The sequence below is a fragment of the Nicotiana attenuata genome, chromosome 7, assembly GCF_001879085.1.
Source record: "Nicotiana attenuata strain UT chromosome 7, NIATTr2, whole genome shotgun sequence".
NCBI classification, from domain to species: Eukaryota; Viridiplantae; Streptophyta; class Magnoliopsida; order Solanales; family Solanaceae; genus Nicotiana; species Nicotiana attenuata.
In genome coordinates this window covers 23,343,594-23,363,469 of record NC_031995.1, presented here as the reverse complement: position 1 = coordinate 23,363,469, position 19,876 = coordinate 23,343,594, and the positions used below count along the sequence as shown (strand labels likewise).

The following is a 19,876-nucleotide window of genomic DNA, read 5'->3' as shown; positions in this document are numbered from 1 at the left end:
GGAGGTGTGACAACATTGAGTAGAAAGTCAGCCAGTATAGGTAGTCTTGCATATATTTCGGTCGGTGAGAGGCCGCTTGCTTTGGATGTTCCGGCTTTGGCCAATCAGTTCGTGAGGTTGGATGTCTCTGAGCTCAGCTGCGTGTTAGCTTGCATAGTGGCTCGTTCTTTATTGTTTGAGCGTATCCGAGATCGGTAGTATGATGATCCTCATTTGTGTTTCCAAAAGGACATGGTGCAGCACGGTGAAGCCAAGCAGGTCACAGTCGGAGATGATGGAGTTTTGAGGATGCAGGGTCGTATTTGTGTGCCAAATGTGGATGGACTTCGAGAGTTGATTCTAGAGGAGGCCCATAGTTCCCGGTACTCTATTCATCCGGGCACCGCTAAGATGTATTAGGATTTGCGGCAGCATTATTGGTGGAGGAGGATGAAGAAGGATATTGTTGCATATGTGGTTCGGTGTTTGAACTGTTAGCAGGTAAAGTACGAGCATCAGAGACCTGGTGGTTTGTTCTAGAAGATTGAGATTCATGAGTGGAAGTGGGAGCGTATCACTATGAACTTTGTTGTTGGACTCCCACGGACTCAGAGGAAGTTCGATGCAGTATGGGTTATTGTTGATAGGCTGACTAAGTCAGTGCATTTCATTCCTGTGCCAGTCTCCTATTCTTCTGAGAAGCTAGCTGAGATCTATATCCGGGAGATTGTTCGTCTTCATGGTGTGCCCGTGTCTATCATTTCTTATCGAGGTACGCAATTTACCTTGCATTTCTGGAGAGCAGTTCAACGTGAGTTGGGCACACGGGTCGAGTTGAGCACAGCATTTCATCCTCAGACGGACGGGCAGTCCGAGCGTACTATTCAGATTTTGGAGGATATTCTCCGAGCGAGGTCGTGGGACCAGTTTTTGCCTTTAGCAGAGTTTGCCTACAACAACAGCTGCCAGTCGAGCATCCAAATTGCTCCTTATGAGGCTTTATATGGTAGGCGGTATCGGTCGCCGGTTGGGTGGTTTGAGCCGGGAGAGGCTCGGTTGTTGGGGTACGGATCTAGTACATGATGCCTTGGACAAAGTCAAGATCATTCAGGATAGGCTTCGTACAGCTCAGTCCAGGCAAAAGAGTTATGCCGACCGTAAGGTTTGTGATTTGGCATTCATGGTCAGTGAGCGGGTGTTGCTTCGGGTGTCGCCTATGAAGGGCGTGATGAGATTTGGGAAGAGGGGCAAGCTTAGCCCTAGGTTCATTGGCCCGTTTGAGATTCTTGATCGAGTGGGAGAGGTGGCTTACAGACTTACGTTGCCGCCGAGCCTATCAGTCGTGCATCCAGTGTTTCATGTCTCCATGCTTCGGAAGTACCACGGCGATCCATCCCACGTGTTAGACTTCAGCACTGTCCAGTTGGACAAGGATCTGTCCTATGAGGAGGAGCTGGTAGCTATTTTAGACCGGCAGGTTCGTCAGTTGAGATCGAAGAGTTTCCCTTCTGTTCGTGTTCAGTGGAGAGGTCAGCGTGCTGAGGCATCGACTTGGGAGTCCGAGTCCGATATGCGGAGCCGTTATCCCATGTTTTCTCCAACTCAGGTACTTCCTTCTTATGTCCGTTCGAGGACGAACGATTATTTTAGAGGTGGAGAATGTGATGACCCAAAAGTTCATCGCTTGTTTTAGAAATAAAGTGTTCCGAGGCTTTGAAACCTCCTTTTTGTCTCACCTCGATTTGCGTGCGCAGTCCGAGCGCGTATCCGGAAAGCCATTATGTGAAAATCTGTGAAAAATGATAAATTTTGTTTTTAAAATGAATTTAAGTTGACTCCGGTCAACATTTTGGGTAAACGACCCGGACACGTGATGACGGTCCCGGAGGGTCCGTAGGAAAATATGGGACTTGGGTGTATGCCCGGAATCGAATTTCGAGGTCCCAAGCCCGAGAAATGAATTTTTAAAGAGAATTGTTTTCTGGAATATATATGAGTTTTTGGAAATGAAATGTGTTTGGAATTCGATGGTATCGGGACCATATTTTAGTTCCGGAGCCCGGTACAGGTCTTATATGTGATTTAAGTTGAGCCTGTAAAATTTAGTGAGAAACGGAGGTCATATGACGTGATTCGGAACCTTAGTTGTAAAATTTGAAACTTTGAAAGTTCTTGAGATTTTCTTTGATTTTGATGCTAAATTCATAGTTGTTGATGTTATTTTAGTGATTTGAATGCACGAGCAAGTCCGTATGATATTTTTGGGTTAGTGTGTATGTTTGGTTTGGAGCCCCGAGGGCTCGGGTGAGTTTTGGATAGGCCACGGAGTGAAATTTGGACTTAGGAATTTCTGGTGTGTTGCAGGCCTGCAGGATTTGCAATTGCGAAGCCTGGCTCGCAAATGCGAGCAATGTGTCGCAAATGCGAATAGTGGCCTGGGCTGCCTTGGTCGCAAATGCGATGTAATTGTCGCAAATGCGGCATCGCAAATGCGAAGGCAGTATCGCAAATGTGAAGAGGACTTGATTCCTCAGGGTTCGCAAATGCGAAGTTAGCAGTCTGAGGGATTCGCAATTGCGAACCCTGGTCGCAATTGCGACGTCTGTAATATGCAAATCATAACTTAGACACATTTCAACCATTTTTCAAACCCTAAACACTCTTGGGCGATTTTTCAAAGACAAGTACTCTTCCAAATCGATTGTAAGTTATTTCTAACTCGTTTTTATTAATCTTTAACATCTTTTCTCATGATTTCAACTCAAAATCAAAGAAAATCTCAAAAACTTTCAAAGTTTCAAATTTTACAACTAAGGTTCCGAATCACGTCATATGACCTCCGTTTCTTACCAAATTTTACAGGCTCACTTAAATCACATATAAGACCTATACCGAGCTCCGAACCAAAATACGGGCCCGATACCATCGAATTCCAAACACATTTCATTTCCAAAAACTCATATATATTCCAGAAAACAATTTTCTTTAAAAACTTATTTCTTGGGATTGGGACCTCGGAATTCGATTCCTGACATACGTCCAAGTCCCATATTTTCCTACGGACCCTCCGGGACTGTCAAATCACGGGTCCGGGTCCGTTTACCCAAAATGTTGATCGAAGTCAAATTAAATTCATTTTAAAAACAAAATTTATCATTTTTCACAGATTTTCACATAATGGCTTTCCGAATACGCGCCCGGACTGCGCACACAAATCGAGATGAGACAAAAAGGAGATTTCAAGGCCTCGGAACACATAATTTATTACTAAAACAAGTGATGACATCACAGCTGCATCTCTCGAGACGACCCGCAGCCAGTAGAGTCTCTTTCAGATTATTGTATTTACTTTCTGTCTAAATTTGTATTCCGGACAGTTGTTGTATTTCATTTGTTTCTCCTAGTGATTGCTCATGCACTTGTGACAGCGGGTTCTGGGATAATTATGGGATTATTTAATATTAAGATTGTTGAGGACATCATTATTTATTTAGTGAATTTCACTATTTATTGTTTAATGTATAAAAGAAATGATTTCAATAAATACAAAAATGGGAATTTAATTAACTTCTTGGTGTTGGCTTGCCTGACAGTGATTTTGCTACATTTCGCTTGTCTGGATCCGCCAAGACATGGTGGAGGGATTATTGCTTAGCTAGACCAGCAGGATCGCCAGCCTTGACCTGGGGGGAGCAGTTCACATAGCTATTTTTGGAGAAGTTTCTCCCTATTACACAACGAGAGGCCTATCGGAGGCAGTTCGAGCACCTTCAGCAGGGATTCATAACTGTCACCCAGTACGAGACCAAGTTCATTGAGTTGGCTTGTCATGCTCTTATCATACTTCCCACTGAAAGGGAGAGAGTGAGACGGTTTATTGATGGACTCATTCAGCCGATTCGTCTCCAGATGGCTAGAGAGACTGAGAGTGATCCTTCCAAAAGGCGGCCAATGTGGCTCGGAGGGTTGAGATGGTATTATCACAAAGGGGTGGTCATAGAGCAGACAAGAGACCCCGTCAGTCAGGCAGATTCAGTGGTGCCTCGTCTGGAGGCAGAGATTCATATGGTAGAGGCCATCCTCCTAGGCCTTATCAGTCAGCACTTCAGGTTTCTCACGGAGCTTCAGGTGGCCGTGGTCCCCAGATAAAGTATTCCAATCAGCAGTCCTACAGTGCACCACCTGCTTCTATCAGTGCGCCGCCGCTTCAGAGTTTTCGGGGTGGTCATTCAGGTCGCCAGGGCTAGTAGTCTCAGCAGCCGAGGGCTTGTTACACTTGTGGTGAGACGGGCCACATTGCCAGGTTTTGCCCTCGAGCACCGAGCAGCTCTCAGCATAAGGGTTCTCGTGCCATGGTACAGGCACCAGATGTTCCACAGCCCGCCCAGCCAACTAGGGGTGGAGGTAGAGGTGCTATAGGTGGAGGTAGAGGTCCTAGAGGTGGAGCTCAGGCCGCTAGAGGTGGAGGCCAGCCAGCAGCAGGCCGACCCAAAGATGTGGTTCAGGATGGTGGGGCCCAGCCCCGATGTTATGCTCTTCAGGCCAGGCCCGAAGCTGAGGCTTCAGACGCAGTTATTACAGGTACGGTTCTGGTTTGTGATAGAGATGCTTCAGTGTTATTTGATCCGGGGTCTACGTATTCGTATGTATCATCTTATTTTTCCCCGTACTTGGTCATGCCTAGTGATGCATTGAGTATTCCTGTTTATGTGTCTACACTGGTGGGTGATTCTATCGTGGTCGATCGAGTCCATCGTTCTTGTATTGTTGTGATTAGGGGTCTTGAGACTCGTGTAGATTTGTTGCTCTTAGACATGGTTGACTTCAATATTATATTGGGGATGGACTGGTTATCACCTTACCACGCTATCTTGGACTGTCATGCCAAGACTGTGACCTTAGCTTTACCGGGTATGCCTCGTTTAGAGTGGAGAGGGACTCCTGGTCATTCTACCCGCAGTGTTATATCGTATGTGAAGGCTCGGCGTATGGTCGAGAAGGGGTGTTTGGCCTATTTGGCATATGTTCGTGATTCTAGTGCTGAGGTCCCTTCTATTGATTATGTGCCCGTTGTCCGTGAGTTTCCTGATGTTTTCCCTTCAGACCTGCCGGGTATGCCACCCGACAGGGATATTGATTTCTGCATTGATTTGGCTCCGGGCACTCAGCCCATTTCTATTCCGCCGTATCGTATGGCCCCGCCTGAGTTGAAAGAGTTAAAGGAACAGTTGCAAGATTTGCTTGAGAAGGGCTTCATTAGGCCCAGTGTTTTGCCTTGGGGTGCGCCGGTGTTGTTTGTTAAAAAGAAGTATGGGTCAATGAGAATGTGTATTGATTACCGGCAATTGAACAAGGTTACAGTCAAGAATAAGTATCCGCCGCCGAGGATTGATGATTTGTTTGACCAGCTTCAGGGTGCCAAGGTATTTTCCAAGATTGACTTACAATCTGGCTACCATCAGTTGAGGATTAGGGCATTCGATGTCCCTAAGACAGCTTTCCGCACTCGCTACGGGCACTATGAGTTCTTGGTTATATCATTCGGGTTGACAAATGCCCCAGCAGCTTTCATGGATTTGATGAACCGAGTGTTCAGGCCTTATTTGGACTCGTCCGTGATAGTCTTCATTGATGATATATTGATATATTCCCGCAGCCAGGAGGAGCACGAGCAGCACCTTAGAGTGGTTCTTCAGACTCTGAGGGATAGTCGGTTATATGCTAAGTTCTCGAGGTGTGAATTCTGGTTGAGTTCAGCTGCACTTCTGAGTCATGTCGTATCAGCAGAGGGTATTCAGGCGGACCCAAAGAAGATTGAGTCAGTCAAGAACTGGCCTAGACCAGCATCAGCTACAGAGATTCGGAGTTTCTTGGGATTGGCAGGCTACTACCGTCGGTTCGTGGAGGGGTTTTCATCTATTGCAGCCCTGATGACCAGATTGACCTAGAACGGTGCCCAGTTCAGATGGTCGGATGAGTGTGAGGCGAGCTTTCGGAAGCTCAAGACAGCTTTGACTACGGCACCAGTGTTGGTTTTGCCCATAGGTTCAGGGCCTTATACAGTCTATTGTGATGCTTCCCGTGTTGGGCTTGGAGCAGTGTTGATGCAGGATGGCAAAGTCATTGCCTATGCTTCGAGGCAGTTGAAGATTCATGAGAAGAACTATCCGGTTCATGATTTGGAGTTGGCATCCATAGTTCACGCATTGAAGATTTGGAGGCATTATCTGTATGGCGTGGCATGTGAGGTGTTCACGGATCACAAGAGTCTTCAGTATTTGTACAAGCAAAAGGAGTTGAATTTGAGGCAGAGGAGGTGGTTGGAGTTGTTGAAGGATTATGATATCACCATTTTATATCACCCGGGAAAGGCCAATGTGGTGGCCGATGATTTGAGTAGGAAGTCAGCCAGTATGGGCAGTCTTGCTTATATTCCGGTCGGTGAGAGGCCGCTTGCTTTAGATGTTCAGGCTTTATCCAATCAGTTCGTGAGACTGGATGTTTCTGAGCCTAGTCGTGTGTTAGCTTGCACGGTCGCTCGTTCTTCATTATTGGAGCGCATCCGTGATTGGCAGTATGATGATCCCCATTTGTGTTTCCTTAGAGACACGGTGCAGCACGGAGGTGCCAGGCAGGTTACCTTAGATGATGATGGAGTTTTGAGATTGCAGGGTCGAGTATGTGTGCCTAATGTGGATGGGCTCCGAGAGTTGATTTTGGAGGAGGCCCATAGCTCCCGGTACTCTATTCATCCGGGCGCCGCGAAGATGTATCAGGATTTGCGGCAGCATTATTGGTGGCGTAGAATGAAGAAGGATAGTGTAGCATATGTGGCTCGTTATTTGAATTGTCAGCAGGTTAAGTACGAGCATCAGAGGCCTGGTGGTTTATTTCAGAGGATTGAGCTTCCCGAGTGGAAGTGGGAGCGGATCACTATGGATTTTGTTACTGGACTTCCGCTGACTCGGAAGAAGTTCGACGTAGTATGGGTCATTGTTGATAGGCTGACCAAGTCAGCGCATTTCATTCCTGTGGCAGTCTCCTGTTCTTCTGAGAGGTTAGCTGAGATCTACATTCGGGAGATTGTTCGCCTTCATGGTGTGATCGTATCTATCATTTTGGACCGGGGTACGGAGTTTACCTCGCATTTCTGGAGAGCAGTTCAGCGAGAGTTGGGCACACGAGTTGAGTTGAGCACAGCATTTCATCCCCAGACGGACGGTCAGTCGGAGCGGACTATTCAGATTTTGGAGGATATGCTCCGAGCTTGTGTTATTGACTTCGGAGGCTCGTGGGATCAGTTTTTGCCTTTAGCAGAGTTTGCCTACAACAACAGCTACCAGTCGAGCATCCAGATGGCTCCTTATGAGGCTTTATATGGTAGGCGGTGTCGGTCTCCGGTTGGATGGTTTGAGCCGGGAGAGGCTCGATTGTTGGGTACGGATCTGGTTCAGGAGGCCTTGGACAAGGTCAGGATCATTCAGGATAGGCTTCGTTCAGCTCAGTCCAGGCAAAAGATCTATGCAGACCGCAAGGTTCGAGATGTGGCTTTTATGGTTGGTGAGCGGGTATTGCTCCTAGTGTCGCCTATGAAGGGCGTGATGAGATTTGGGAAGAAGGGCAAGCTTAGCCCTAGGTTCATTGGTCCGTTTGAGATTCTTGATCGAGTGAAAGAGGTGGCTTATAGACTTGCCTTGCCGCCGAGCTTATCAGCCGTGCATCCAGTGTTTCATGTGTCCATGCTTCCGAGGTATCACGTCGATCCAGTCCACGTGTTAGATTTCAGCACTGTCCAGTTGGACAAGTACTTGTCTTATGAGGAAGAGCCGGTAGCTATTCTAGACCGGTAGATTCGTCAGTTGAGGTCGAAGAGTTTCCCTTCTGTTCGTGTCCAGTGGAGAGGTCAGCCTCTTGAGGCATCGACCTGGGAGTCCGAGTCCGATATGCGAAGCCGTTATCCTCATCTTTTCTCCGACTCAGGTACTTCCTTCTTCTGTCCGTTCAAGGAAAAACGATTGTTTTAGAGGTGGAGAATGTGACGACCCAAAGGGGTCATCACCTGTTTTTAATTAAATTCTATGACTCCGAGGCCATGAAAACCTCATTTAGAGTCGCCTCAATTTGCGTGCACAGTCCGGGCGCTTAGCCGGAAAGCTTAAATATGAAATTCTGTGAAAAATGCTAAGTTTTGATGTTAAAATGAATAATTTTGTCCTTGGTCAATATTTTGGGTAAACGGATCCGGACCCGTGATTTGACGGTCCCGGAGGGTCTGTAGGAAAATATGGGACTTGGGCGTATACCTGGAATCGAATTTTGAGGTCCCAAGCCCGGGAAATAAATTTTTTTTGTAAAATTGTTTTCTGAAATTGTTTAAGGAAATTTGAAATGAAAATTGATTAGAACGTGTTGGTATCAGGCCTGTATTTTGGTTCTGGCGCTCGGTACAGGTCTTATATATGGTTTAAGTCATTCCTGTGAAATCTGGTGAAAAACGGATGTCGTTTGACGTGATTCGGGCCTAAATTGGAAAATTTGATGTTTTATGAAGTTTGAAAGAATTCATGGATTTTGAGGTTTAATTCGATGTTTATGATGTTATTTTGGCGATTTGATCGCACGAATAAGTCCGTAGGATGTTCTTGAGGTTGTGTGTATATTTGGTTTGGAGCCCCGAGGGCTCGGGTGAGTTTTGGATAGGCCACGGGTGCATTTTTGGACTTTGAAAAATAGCTGGTGTGTTATGATCTGCAGGCTTCGCATTTGCGAAGCCAGTCTCGCAAATGCGAGCCATGCATCGCAAATGCGATGCCCGCCTAAATCCTCTGCGATCGCAAATGCGATCTCTTCTTCGCAAATGCGACTATTGTTTCGCAAATGTGAAAGTTTGGGATTTCTGAAGGGTTCGCAAATGCGAACCTTGTTTCGCAATTCCCACATCTGCAGAGGTCGGGGTTCGCAATTGCGAACCCCTGTTCACATTCTCCATATCAGAGACCTGCAATTTTACACTTAAACGATTTTGAACCCCATTTTTCATATTTTCTCAAACCCAAACACACTTAGGCGATTTTCCAAGAACAAGTCTTCTTCCAAATCAATTGTAAGTTAGTTTTTACTCATTTCTTTCCTTTAACATCTTTTAACATGATTTCAACCTAAAATCAAAGATTTTCATGGGGGAAATTGGGTGTTTTGGGTAGAACCTAGGTTTTTCAAAAATTGGGGACTTGGACCTCGATTTGGGGTCCGATTTCAAAATAAATTATATATTTGAGTTCGTGGGGGAATGGGTAATCGGGTTTTGGTTCAAACCTCGGGTTTTGACCACGTGGGCCCGGGGGCGATTTTTGACTTTTTGGGTAAAACTTTGGAAAACTCATTTTCATGCATTGGGGTTGATTCATTTAGCACTTATTGATATAATTAAGTAATTTGTGATTAGATACGAGCGAATTGGCGGTGGAATCAAGGGGTAAAGCTATAACTGAGACTTGAGTTGTGTTCAAGACATCGAGGTAAGTGTTTGGTCTAACCTTAGCTTGAGGGATTAGGAGTTGAGTCCTATTTGCTATGTGGTATTAGTCGTGTACGACGTATAGGCATGGTGACGAGTATCTATACGTTGGTGTCTATCATGACCGTGAGTCTTTACATCGTTAACATTTGATTTCATTGTATCCTTCATGCTTTGGTGATGATTTCTAGTTGTTGTGAAAAGTTTGTGGAAGGAATTGAGACCTTTGAACATCTTGGAGCATTGGCTCGAGTTATATTATGAATTGTGAAAGTATGTGAGATGATTGAACCCTTTGGAGCATTGGCTCAAGTGGTAAAGTGAGTTATGAAGTACAAGTGAAAGATAGAGAAAGAGTTATTGAAATGTTCCCATGCCGGGATTTAATTATGTAATTGTTGTTCCCTTGCCGGGATTCCTATATGTTCTTGTTTATTTCCCTTGCCCTTGTTTTTGATTGTTGTTTGGGTGAGGAAGAGTGTTAAAGCACGAAGGGTGATGTTGTGCACTGTTTTCTATTGTGAGGAAAGAGTGTAAAATACGGAGGGTGATGCCGTGCATTGTTTGCTATTGTGAGGAAAGAGTGTAAAGCACGAAGGGTGATGTTGTGCCACACGGTGTACCATTCCGTGCCAATTCTATTGATTATATGTGAAGAAAGAGAGTAAAAGCACGAAGGGTGATGCCGTGCACATTTTATTATTCTAATTGCTTTGGTGAGGAAAGAGAATAAAAGCACGAAAGGTGATGTCGTGCACGTTTTCATTATATTATTGCCCGGTGAGGACGAGAGTAAAAGCACGAAGGGTGATGCCGTGCACTTATTTGATTTCTGCTTCTTGTTGACTCTGTAGTTATGTTGTTCCTTTCCTTACTTGATGCTTTATTCAGAACTGTTATCTCCCCACAACATATTTTCCCTTCCCATCCTTACTTGTTTATTTCTGCTTTACTTTCCGTTATACATTATATAACTGTACAGGTTTATTTGGTAGTCTGGTCCTAGCCTCGTCAGTACTTCGCCGAGGTTAGGCTAGGCACTTACCAGCACATGGGGTCGGTTGTGCTGATACTACACTCTGTGCTCTTTTGCGCAGATCCAGGCCCCGGAGTAGCATTTGGTCATCAGCAGTAGATTGGGAGCTATCCTTGAGTCCGAGACTCCGAGGTAGCCCTGCTGGCGTTCGCAGGCCCGGCGTCTCTTCTATCAGTTTTATGTTCTGTTGTCATTTGTACTCGAGACAGACTATGTTCTTTTCTTTCAAACACTTATTTGTAGTAATCCTAAACAGTCCGTGGATGTCGTGACACCAGGTTCTGGTTAGAGGCATGTGTTGGTCTTCAGGATAATTTGGTTTTATATTTTATTTAAGACTTCCGCTTAATTTCATTTTCCGCTGTCATTTAAATATGTAACGCTTGTTGTTATGATTGATAAAAGGATTTAAAATAAAATAGGTAGGAGTTTATGATTTGTGGCCTGCCTAGCTTCTACGAGTAGTCGCCATCACGACCCCCGAGGGTGGAAAAATCCGGGTCGTGACACTCTAATTCATGGCTGAAAAAGAAAACCGAATTTAAATTCAATTCACTATTTTTCATGATCATATGATTTGAATTGATTTCCTTACATATGTTGGTGTAATTATAATTTCTAACATTCGAATGTAGTAAATTTTATTTGATAGAAAGGTTGAAAAAAATATAAGTACATATTTGACTACCCGTAGGACTATAATCTGAAGTCAAATTACCTATTGATTTCACGTTCAAAAACCTCTTTTTCCTCTATTTCGGTTTAAAACTTTCAATTATTTTACACATGTATTGCTATTTCGTTATTTTATTTGTTCGTAAGCTTCCATGATTAGTTATTAGTTGTTGGATAGACTTTTGAAAGTTATTTAGTTCTCTTTCCGATAGATTTTTACAAAAAAGTTTGATTTTCTTCTATCATATTTTTATATTTGATATTTATTTATCTAATAAATATAGTATTCATATGATTTTAGGACGAGATTAGGAGGAATGAATTTTTTAGTCTTTTAATTTTTTTTAATGTGCATGTATCTCATAGTTCTTGTAAATTTTTTATTGGCATGATAACATAATCCTATTAATTTATGATATAAGCTTTAATTATTGATTTAAACTTCATGCTGCTTAGTATATTTATGTTCGTCTGTAACTTTATTCACATATTTGATATTTATTGATATATTGTTCCCATGCCTGTTTTGGTTGTACAAACTTTTCTGAGATCAGAATAAGTAGATGACTCAAAACAAGGGAATAAAATGACTAGAATAACCCTAAATTTTTTAGACGACTCACATTTTTTATATTTATTTATTCATTTTTCTTATACAAAAACTTTAATTTTTCAGATTGTTTTATAAATTTTTGCCCCCTTGAAATTACAACAATTGAAAATGTAATACAAGCTAAGGTTACTATATATGGAAGTTATCACAAATATATCAATGCTAAATTGACAAGAAAAAAATATAAAATCGGGATGAAGCATTTGTAGTCAAACTCATTATTCTTGTACGCATATTATTTGACGCGAGGCACACGTGCAACGCACGTACACTAAACTAGTTAGCTAAAACATCAGATAACAACTGAAAGTGATTTTCATGTTATGCTTGACATATAATAACAAAAAAAAGGTATTTATAATATTATTGTCTCTAATAAATTGTAAGTGTAATATTTAATTTTTATTAATTTAAATTTTATATTTATTAATTTTTAAATAAAGATAATCTGTTACATATTCAAAATGTTGAGAAAAAAATGTCCCCATTGTCTAATATTAAAATTTAGAATAAAAGTGTATAATATATATATATATATATATATATATATATATATATATATGTATATATGTATATAGACTATTGTTTTTTAAAATGGTTATATATATCGTCTAGTAATAAACACTCACTACGAAAGAAATAACTATATATATAACTATAACTATATAGACCAGAATTGACGTTCTAGAAACTCGTAAGAATGTAAATATACATTCCTAAATTTGTAAATATACATTCCTAAGTAGTTCCTAAAACAGTGGTCAATTCAAACAAAATATAATAATACCGGTCAATTAGTTTTATTATTTTTACGTCCCTTGCAAAAGAAATTTAATTGTATATCAACTTATAAAAGATCATTGTTAACCTAATTGGATATTCCTTCCTCCATTTTTTCCTTTCAAACCTTTTTCCTCCATTTATAGCCTGTTTGGCCAAGTTTTTTTTTTTTGGGCCAAAAGTATTCTTTTTGACCAAAAGCATTTTTGGCCAAAATTTGAGGTGTTTGGCTAAGCTTTTGAAAGGAAAAAAAGTGATTTTGAGGAGAAGCAGAAGCAGTTTTGGAGAAACAGAAAAAAGTAGCTTCTCTCCAAAAACACTTTTCTGAGAAGCACTTTTGAGAAAAATACACTTAGAAGCAGTTTTCAAAAGCTTGGTCAAACACTAATTAATGCTCGAATGTGTTTTTCTAATTAATTAGTCAAACACAAACTACTTCTCACCAAAAATATTTTTTTTAAAAGTACTTTTGAGAAAAGCACCTCTCAAAATAAACTGATTTTAGAAGCTTGGCCAAACGGACTATTAACTTGGTGGAAAAGGCAATTCAAATGGGATTATTTGGTATGCTAAGGCAGACGCTACTCTTCAATTTCATTGTGTCACGTTGGCACAAACTAAAGCTACTATTGGTTAAACAACGTCACTTACATGTCAAGTGATCCAATTTAATGTTCCTTTTACTAATTGCAAGTGTTTCCTAACAACTTCTACTCGCTCTCCGCGAGTCCTAAATCGATTCTTCCAAACCAAGAGAAACGTGGCAACTTTCTGTAGCGCGTGGAAGTCAAATACACATAAAGCGACTGCTGGTTTCCTCTACGCCGACGACTAACGTAGTTGTAAAATCTGTGTGCTTACGTGTTGACCATCCCCAATTAAGTTTCAGAAAATTACAACAAAAAACTTGAAAAACACGATATAACCCATAAATTAATCGGTCTTCAAATATAACGGCTTTGATTCTTTTCATTTTCACTGACACTGATATTTCTTATACCCAACGAGAGAGAAGTTCGATCTTTAGGGGTTTTGTAATTTGTGCAGCAGATTGACAGAATACGCGTGTGTAAAAATTGGTGTGATGGTGGAAGAAACTGAGGTTAATGAGCTGAAGAAGAAGGGAAATGAGACGAGGAGAAGTCAAAGGAAATTAGGCCGATCAGCAATTTGGGCTATTTTGGTGTTGATAATAGCATTATGTGCAGCATTCTTCCATACCCAAAAGGGGAAGCCGTGTCCTTGTTTTCAGGTTCTTTTGCTCAATTCCCAATGTCTTTTTTCAGGGTTTATCCATCTTATTTGGTTTTTGTTTGTGTAGAGAGGAGTTTAAGTTCTGTGTTGCAGGAAACTCTATTTAATAAGAATTGAATGATAGCTTAGAATAAATTCTGAGTAACCTGCTATAATAGGTTAAATTACATTGATAGTGTAAATTTTTTTACACTGTCAACGCATATAACTTAAATCCAAATAGAGAAATTAGGACTTGTAGAAACTAAGTTTATGAAGCTCATTGATGAGTACTTGTTCAAATTCCTAGTAGCATGGTGCAAATTTTTGTATTACTCATCTTGCAAATTGTGGCCCATAAATTAAATGCTTAATTGAGGGATTTGTGGTGTTGAAATAAACATGAGAATGAGCCTTATGTATGTACAAGTCCTTAAAACTGGAAACATCAACTGCCGATGTTGTAAACTCTGGCATTCTGCAACTATAGTGAAATTAATTAGCTTGTTGTTGAAGATGAGCATTTTAACGAAAGAATTGAGCTTGGACAAAGCAAGCTAATCTTCATTTTGTTTTATCATGGTGGGTGGCTAAAGCTGAGTTTTGGTACCAAAATCGTTTGGTTTAACCTTGGAGTTCTTAGCTTGTATCTAAAAGTGTGTACTCATAATTTTGGTTTAATTAATGGCAATCAAGAAGACCTTCGGGTGCTTGTGAGTATATTTCGTAAAATTTATATCAACAAGAATCTGGATATTCTCTGAGCTGCCTGTGAAATTAGCTTTTAGGAATGTAACTGATATGTTTATCCCTGCATGCTTACTGGAATTTAAAAAATTGTGTGCGCTTCTAGCTATTTGAATTATATAATGCTCACTGGCTGCTTGCTTTATCTTGACCTTAATGCAGGATTCTAGAAAGTATACTGGAATAGTTGAAGACTGCTGTTGTGATTACGAAACAGTTGACACTATTAATGGTGCTGTGCTGCATCCTTTACTCCAAGGGCTTGTTACAACTCCCTTTTTTAGATACTTCAAGGTGGGGTGCAAAATCTAATCAATATGAGGAGAGTGGCTCATTAATTATCACTTCTACGATAAATGTTATCACCAAATTTGCCCGCTTAATCAAAAGTTCAAAAGTAGAATTGAGGAATATAGACTTACTACAAAGAAACCTTTGACAGGAAGTTGATGATTCATATTTACAATGGTATATGTGGTGTTGAGAATTTTCCTCTAGTTTCCTGTCTAAGGTTGGTTTGGTTGCCAAGAGAGGAAAAATTGAAAAGTTAATTGTTTTAACTTTGGCGGCATTTGGTTATCAGGGTAGTTGTGGGCAAAGCAATTTAAAACTTTCTCACTGTGCGAGAAAATGTAGGAAGCTTGAAGGAAAATGGTTTTCTTCTTCTTTTAGTCTTTGCCTTTTTCTTTCCAGACCTATGTATGCAAGAAAGTGACTTCTAAACTTGACATCCAGAAGAAGCCTAAGGAAAAGATTCTTCACATTTTATTTTTATAAAATAAGCCCAGAACTAAGGTCAAAAGGTGATTTGTGAACCTAATCTATATCTAATGGCTGCAGGTTAAGCTGTGGTGTGACTGCCCTTTCTGGCCTGATGATGGTATGTGTAAGTTACGAGATTGCAGTGTATGCGAATGTCCAGAAAACGAATTTCCCGAATCTTTTAGGAGACCACCGCTTGGCCTTCCAGCTGATGATCTGAAATGTCAAGAGGGAAAACCAGAGGCAGCTGTTGACCGCACTCTCGACTCTAAGGTTTTCAGGGGATGGATAGAGGTAGATAACCCTTGGACAAACGATGATGAGACAGATAATGGTAATTGTTCTATATCTATCAATGCACAGTGGAAGTTTTTTGCTCTCTACATTTCTGGAGTCTTTGTGTATCTTTCCAAAAATTTGTTGGTGACTTCTTCGATGAACAACTATGTGAGCATAGGATGAAGCACAACGGAAGTTTGAATTTATCAATTTGAGTTATTTTGAAGTTTTTAAACTCAGCATCTGTGTCGAACTGGAAGTTTAACACTTATATAATGCCTTGTATGATTTCATTACTTCTTGGAGGTTTCTATTTCGTTAGCTACTAAATTGTTGAACTTCCTCATTGCAGATGAGATGACATATGTCAATCTCTTACTGAACCCGGAGCGTTATACTGGTTATACTGGTCCCTCAGCCAGGCGAATATGGGATGCTGTATATTCAGAGAATTGTCCAAAATGTGAGTCAATGATCCTTTCAATTGGTTGAAACCATTTGTTTTTCAATCCTCTTATGAGTCGTATTATGGAATTACATTCAGAGGGAGACCATTGAAATGTGAAAAACCTTCTTAAGCTAAGCTGTTATATTGTTGAGGTCTGCTGGTACTCATGCAAAGAACTTCCCCATGTGGTGTTGTATTGTTTTTGCCAACAATTATCATGTGTTCCAACCCATTATCATTGTGAACTGAATACGGAAGTTACAATTTTATGGGCAGATGCATCTGGAGAGATTTGCCAGGAGAAAAAGGTTTTATACAAGCTTATATCTGGTCTCCACTCTTCAATCTCAATACACATAGCTGCTGATTACCTGCTTGATGAAACTAAAAACCTGGTTAGTTTGCATTCAATATGCCACATGTTTCTATATTCCTTGCCAACAATTGATAAATGGCAGTTGCAAAAGCTTACAGCAGCAGGCCAAACCTGTTACATCCATATGATAATTCATTATGAAGTGTGAACTATTATTCTTCGGAGCATTTTAACTGGAACCTTGACTACTTGCTGCAATTTCAGTGGGGTACAAATCCAGATCTGATGTATGATCGTGTTCTGCAATATCCTGATCGTGTCAGAAACTTGTATTTTACTTTCCTCTTTGTTCTCCGAGCTGTAACAAAAGTGAGTACTCGCTCCACATGCCTATATGTTGGTAACTCCTAGAATGTTAACTTTGTATAAATTAATTTATTGGGTTATTTACTCCCTTCTTAATGTGCTATACAGGCAAAAGATTACTTGGAGCAGGCTGAGTATGATACTGGTAATCCTGAGGAAGATCTTAAAGCACAGTCCCTTATGCGACAGCTACTATACAGCCCCAAACTGCAGGCTGCATGTCCAGTTCCTTTTGACGAAGCTAAACTGTGGAAAGGCCAAAGTGGACCTGAGCTAAAGCAGCAGATTCAAAAGCAATTCAGGAATATCAGGTTTCAGTTGAACTGTTCTCAAGTTAATTTCTTAAATTGAGAAAACAAAGGTGCTAAAGGCTATTATCTTGCTTATACATGCTCCATTAATCCCTTTTGACACTTGTTTGAGTCACCTGCATCAGTACATTTATAGTGCAGTCCATTTATCCAACTGTCAGCAGATATTTTAACTTTAGAAAGAATAGGGAAGATGTTTTAATGAGGTTGTGTTGGTGTTAAGACCGCAGAAAGATGCAAAAATCTTGTGTATGTTGTTCAAAAGCTGTTGGTGTTATTTAGTTACCGTATGACTGACCAATTTGGTATGCACCTTTCATGTTGCAGCGCTATCATGGATTGTGTAGGATGTGAGAAATGCCGACTGTGGGGAAAGCTCCAGGTTCTTGGTCTTGGAACTGCACTAAAGATTCTCTTCTCAGTTGATGGTGAATATCGCCATGATAAACATGTGAGTTTTCTGTTGTCTTCCTTCATTTGCAGACCTCTCTCTCTCTGGAACAAATACGCGCCGTCAGTGCCGTTTCTTAGTCTCTCTGTCTTCTTATGTTTTACAGCTGCAGTTGCAAAGAAATGAAGTGATTGCTCTGGTAAACCTCCTTAATCGACTATCAGAATCGATCAAACTTGTACAGGAAATGAGCCCTTCATTTGAGAAGACAATCGGGGGGCTAAGTCTACAGCCAGCTGCTAAGCTAATAAGTTCATGGAAAAGACTATGGGAAACAGTAGTAGGGGATAGGTAAACATCACTCTCTGTTGTTTGTGATTAGTTATTTGAATCTAAGGGTCAGGTGATTTAGCTTCTGCTATTCTTTGTTTTCAAAACTTGAAATGAGGCAAATTTTAGCTTCGAAAAATTTCTGCGTAACCGCAATAAATGATTTTTTTGAAGTGTAGAACTGAATGTCAATTGGTTCTACAGGATTTACAACAAAATCAAACTATAAAAGAGGAAGGAGGGAGCAAAACCCTCCCCACTTTCATGCAACCATGAGTGCACATTCACTCATGTTTCTTTTCCACTTCATTTTTTGTTTTTGGACCAAGTAATTTGATGCTAATTATTTGTATTCAACAAAAACTTTTGCAATTGTCCAAGGCCCTGAACACTGTTCACTGATTGGAATTTTTCGCAACATGTCATTCATTGGAACTTCTCTAATATGTTGTCATCCTTTAGTACCAGGCTCCTGAAAAGGAAGAAAAGGACTGACCTGATATATTAATGGGTCATTTCTGTTTTGATTTCTGGGGAAATATGCGCACAGTTATGTCGCATCAAACACATTAAAAGCTTTCTCATTTACAAGCTTACTTCTATCAAGAAATTCTAAAAAGCCATTTACGTTAATAGTGTTTCTCTTGCCACTTTCTTCCCATGCAATCCCTTGTTTATGGAGATTAGTAGTTCATGACAGCAAATTTGATTTTTTCCTGAAGAAATTCTTCTTTTCCATAAACAGTCTTTTATCAAAAGAACTAGTATTGGTTTTCTTTTATCCATACTTCTTGTATGTGGGAATGGTTGGGAGTATAACATTTTATTGAGGAAGATTAGAAGTTACTTTGTTCCAGAGAGGTAATGTGGGAAGAAGGAAAGCTGCGATAGAACACCCTCCAACTTATTAACTTCAACTTTGAAAAGGAGTCATTCCTTTGCTCTGGTTTTTGCCTTTAAACACGTTCTTCTTTATAAGCTCCTTTCTGATGCAATAAAACTGATTTCATTCCCCTTGACGACAGGGTCTGCCATTTTGAATGGACATGCTTGATAAAATATTCACATTGCTAGCATTTTATGAGTTTAGTGCATTACATGACAATTGATGAAATATACATGAAACAATAAAATGGATGGTTCTTGTCTGTCTTTTTGCTTTGTTCTGGCTCCTTGCCCTGCTATTTATGGGGATAAAGGTTCATAACTGAAGCAGAAGTTCCTGCTGCTAAGAAGGGGAAGTGTCAGCTAAAACTTATCATATTTGGTATTCTGTTTTCAGGTTGAGGAAGCTTCCATTTTAGCGGGTCATTTTATACAATTTTGGTGTATAATGATGTAAAGAATGAATACAACTGAACAGCTGAAAGGTGAGAGTCATTGAGATAATTTCTACAGCCGGATAGCATACAAGGATACAGATGAATGAAGGGATCAGTGTCTGAAATTTGCATAGAGAAACCATTTTTACAGGGTAACTGGAAATTAGAAGTGTATCACTTTATCATGATCTTTACGGATCCCCTTGAATGTTGTAACATTATTGTTGAAACTTTGTCTCTGTTCCTGAATGAAAAGAGAGAATTCTGCTTCTAATGTGATATTTTTATCCCAACCAACATGTTAGAACTGTGAAGACAATGTTCTTCTCAGTAGCATTCAAGTTAAAAAATGTAGATAAGTAAAACAGACACATAAAATTATGCCTTAGTCATGAAATAATTAGCTCTCTTACTGTTATTTCATATCTTCCTTCTTAAAATGAAAAGTTTGTGCATTGACCATAATTATGCAAAGGACTTCCAATAGATTGAGTAATACTACTGAGACAACCATTATTATAAACTAAATCAAGTTCTCAGTATAATGCTACTTCACTCGCTTAACGGACCCAGGAAAGCTTGAACTCACCTGGTAATTGAGACAGTTAATTTTTTGCAGGTATTATAGGGGCCTCAACGTTGCCTTTGTTTATAGTTTTGCTTCCATTTTATTTGATTATATAACTTGCTATATTGCACTAGTATGATCTTTATTTGAACTGTAAAATTTCAAAGTTATAATCAACAATTTAATCTTGTCTTGTTTAAATG

The 19,876-nt window shown here is 40.4% G+C and overlaps 1 protein-coding gene across 1 annotated transcript; it reads left to right on the top strand.

Moving 5' to 3' along the window:
- On the top strand, positions 13,493–19,384 carry LOC109228802 (endoplasmic reticulum oxidoreductin-1-like). Its single transcript, XM_019394007.1, has 10 exons — positions 13,493–13,852; positions 14,743–14,874; positions 15,421–15,676; positions 15,974–16,084; positions 16,346–16,464; positions 16,650–16,754; positions 16,860–17,062; positions 17,390–17,513; positions 17,620–17,804; positions 19,066–19,384. Exons 1-10 carry the CDS (start codon positions 13,685–13,687, stop codon positions 19,085–19,087), a joined length of 1,425 nt encoding a protein of 474 aa, XP_019249552.1. The 5' UTR covers positions 13,493–13,684; the 3' UTR covers positions 19,088–19,384.

Excerpts from the sequence above, each read along its gene's own strand:
- LOC109228802 (XM_019394007.1), top strand. The coding sequence starts at position 13,685 with ATGGTGGAAGAAACTGAGGTTAATGAGCTGAAGAAGAAGGGAAATGAG. Across the intron at positions 13,853-14,742 it reads AGCCGTGTCCTTGTTTTCAG|GATTCTAGAAAGTATACTGG; the intron begins GTTCTTTTGCTC and ends ACCTTAATGCAG. Across the intron at positions 17,805-19,065 it reads GAAACAGTAGTAGGGGATAG|GTTGAGGAAGCTTCCATTTT; the intron begins GTAAACATCACT and ends TTCTGTTTTCAG.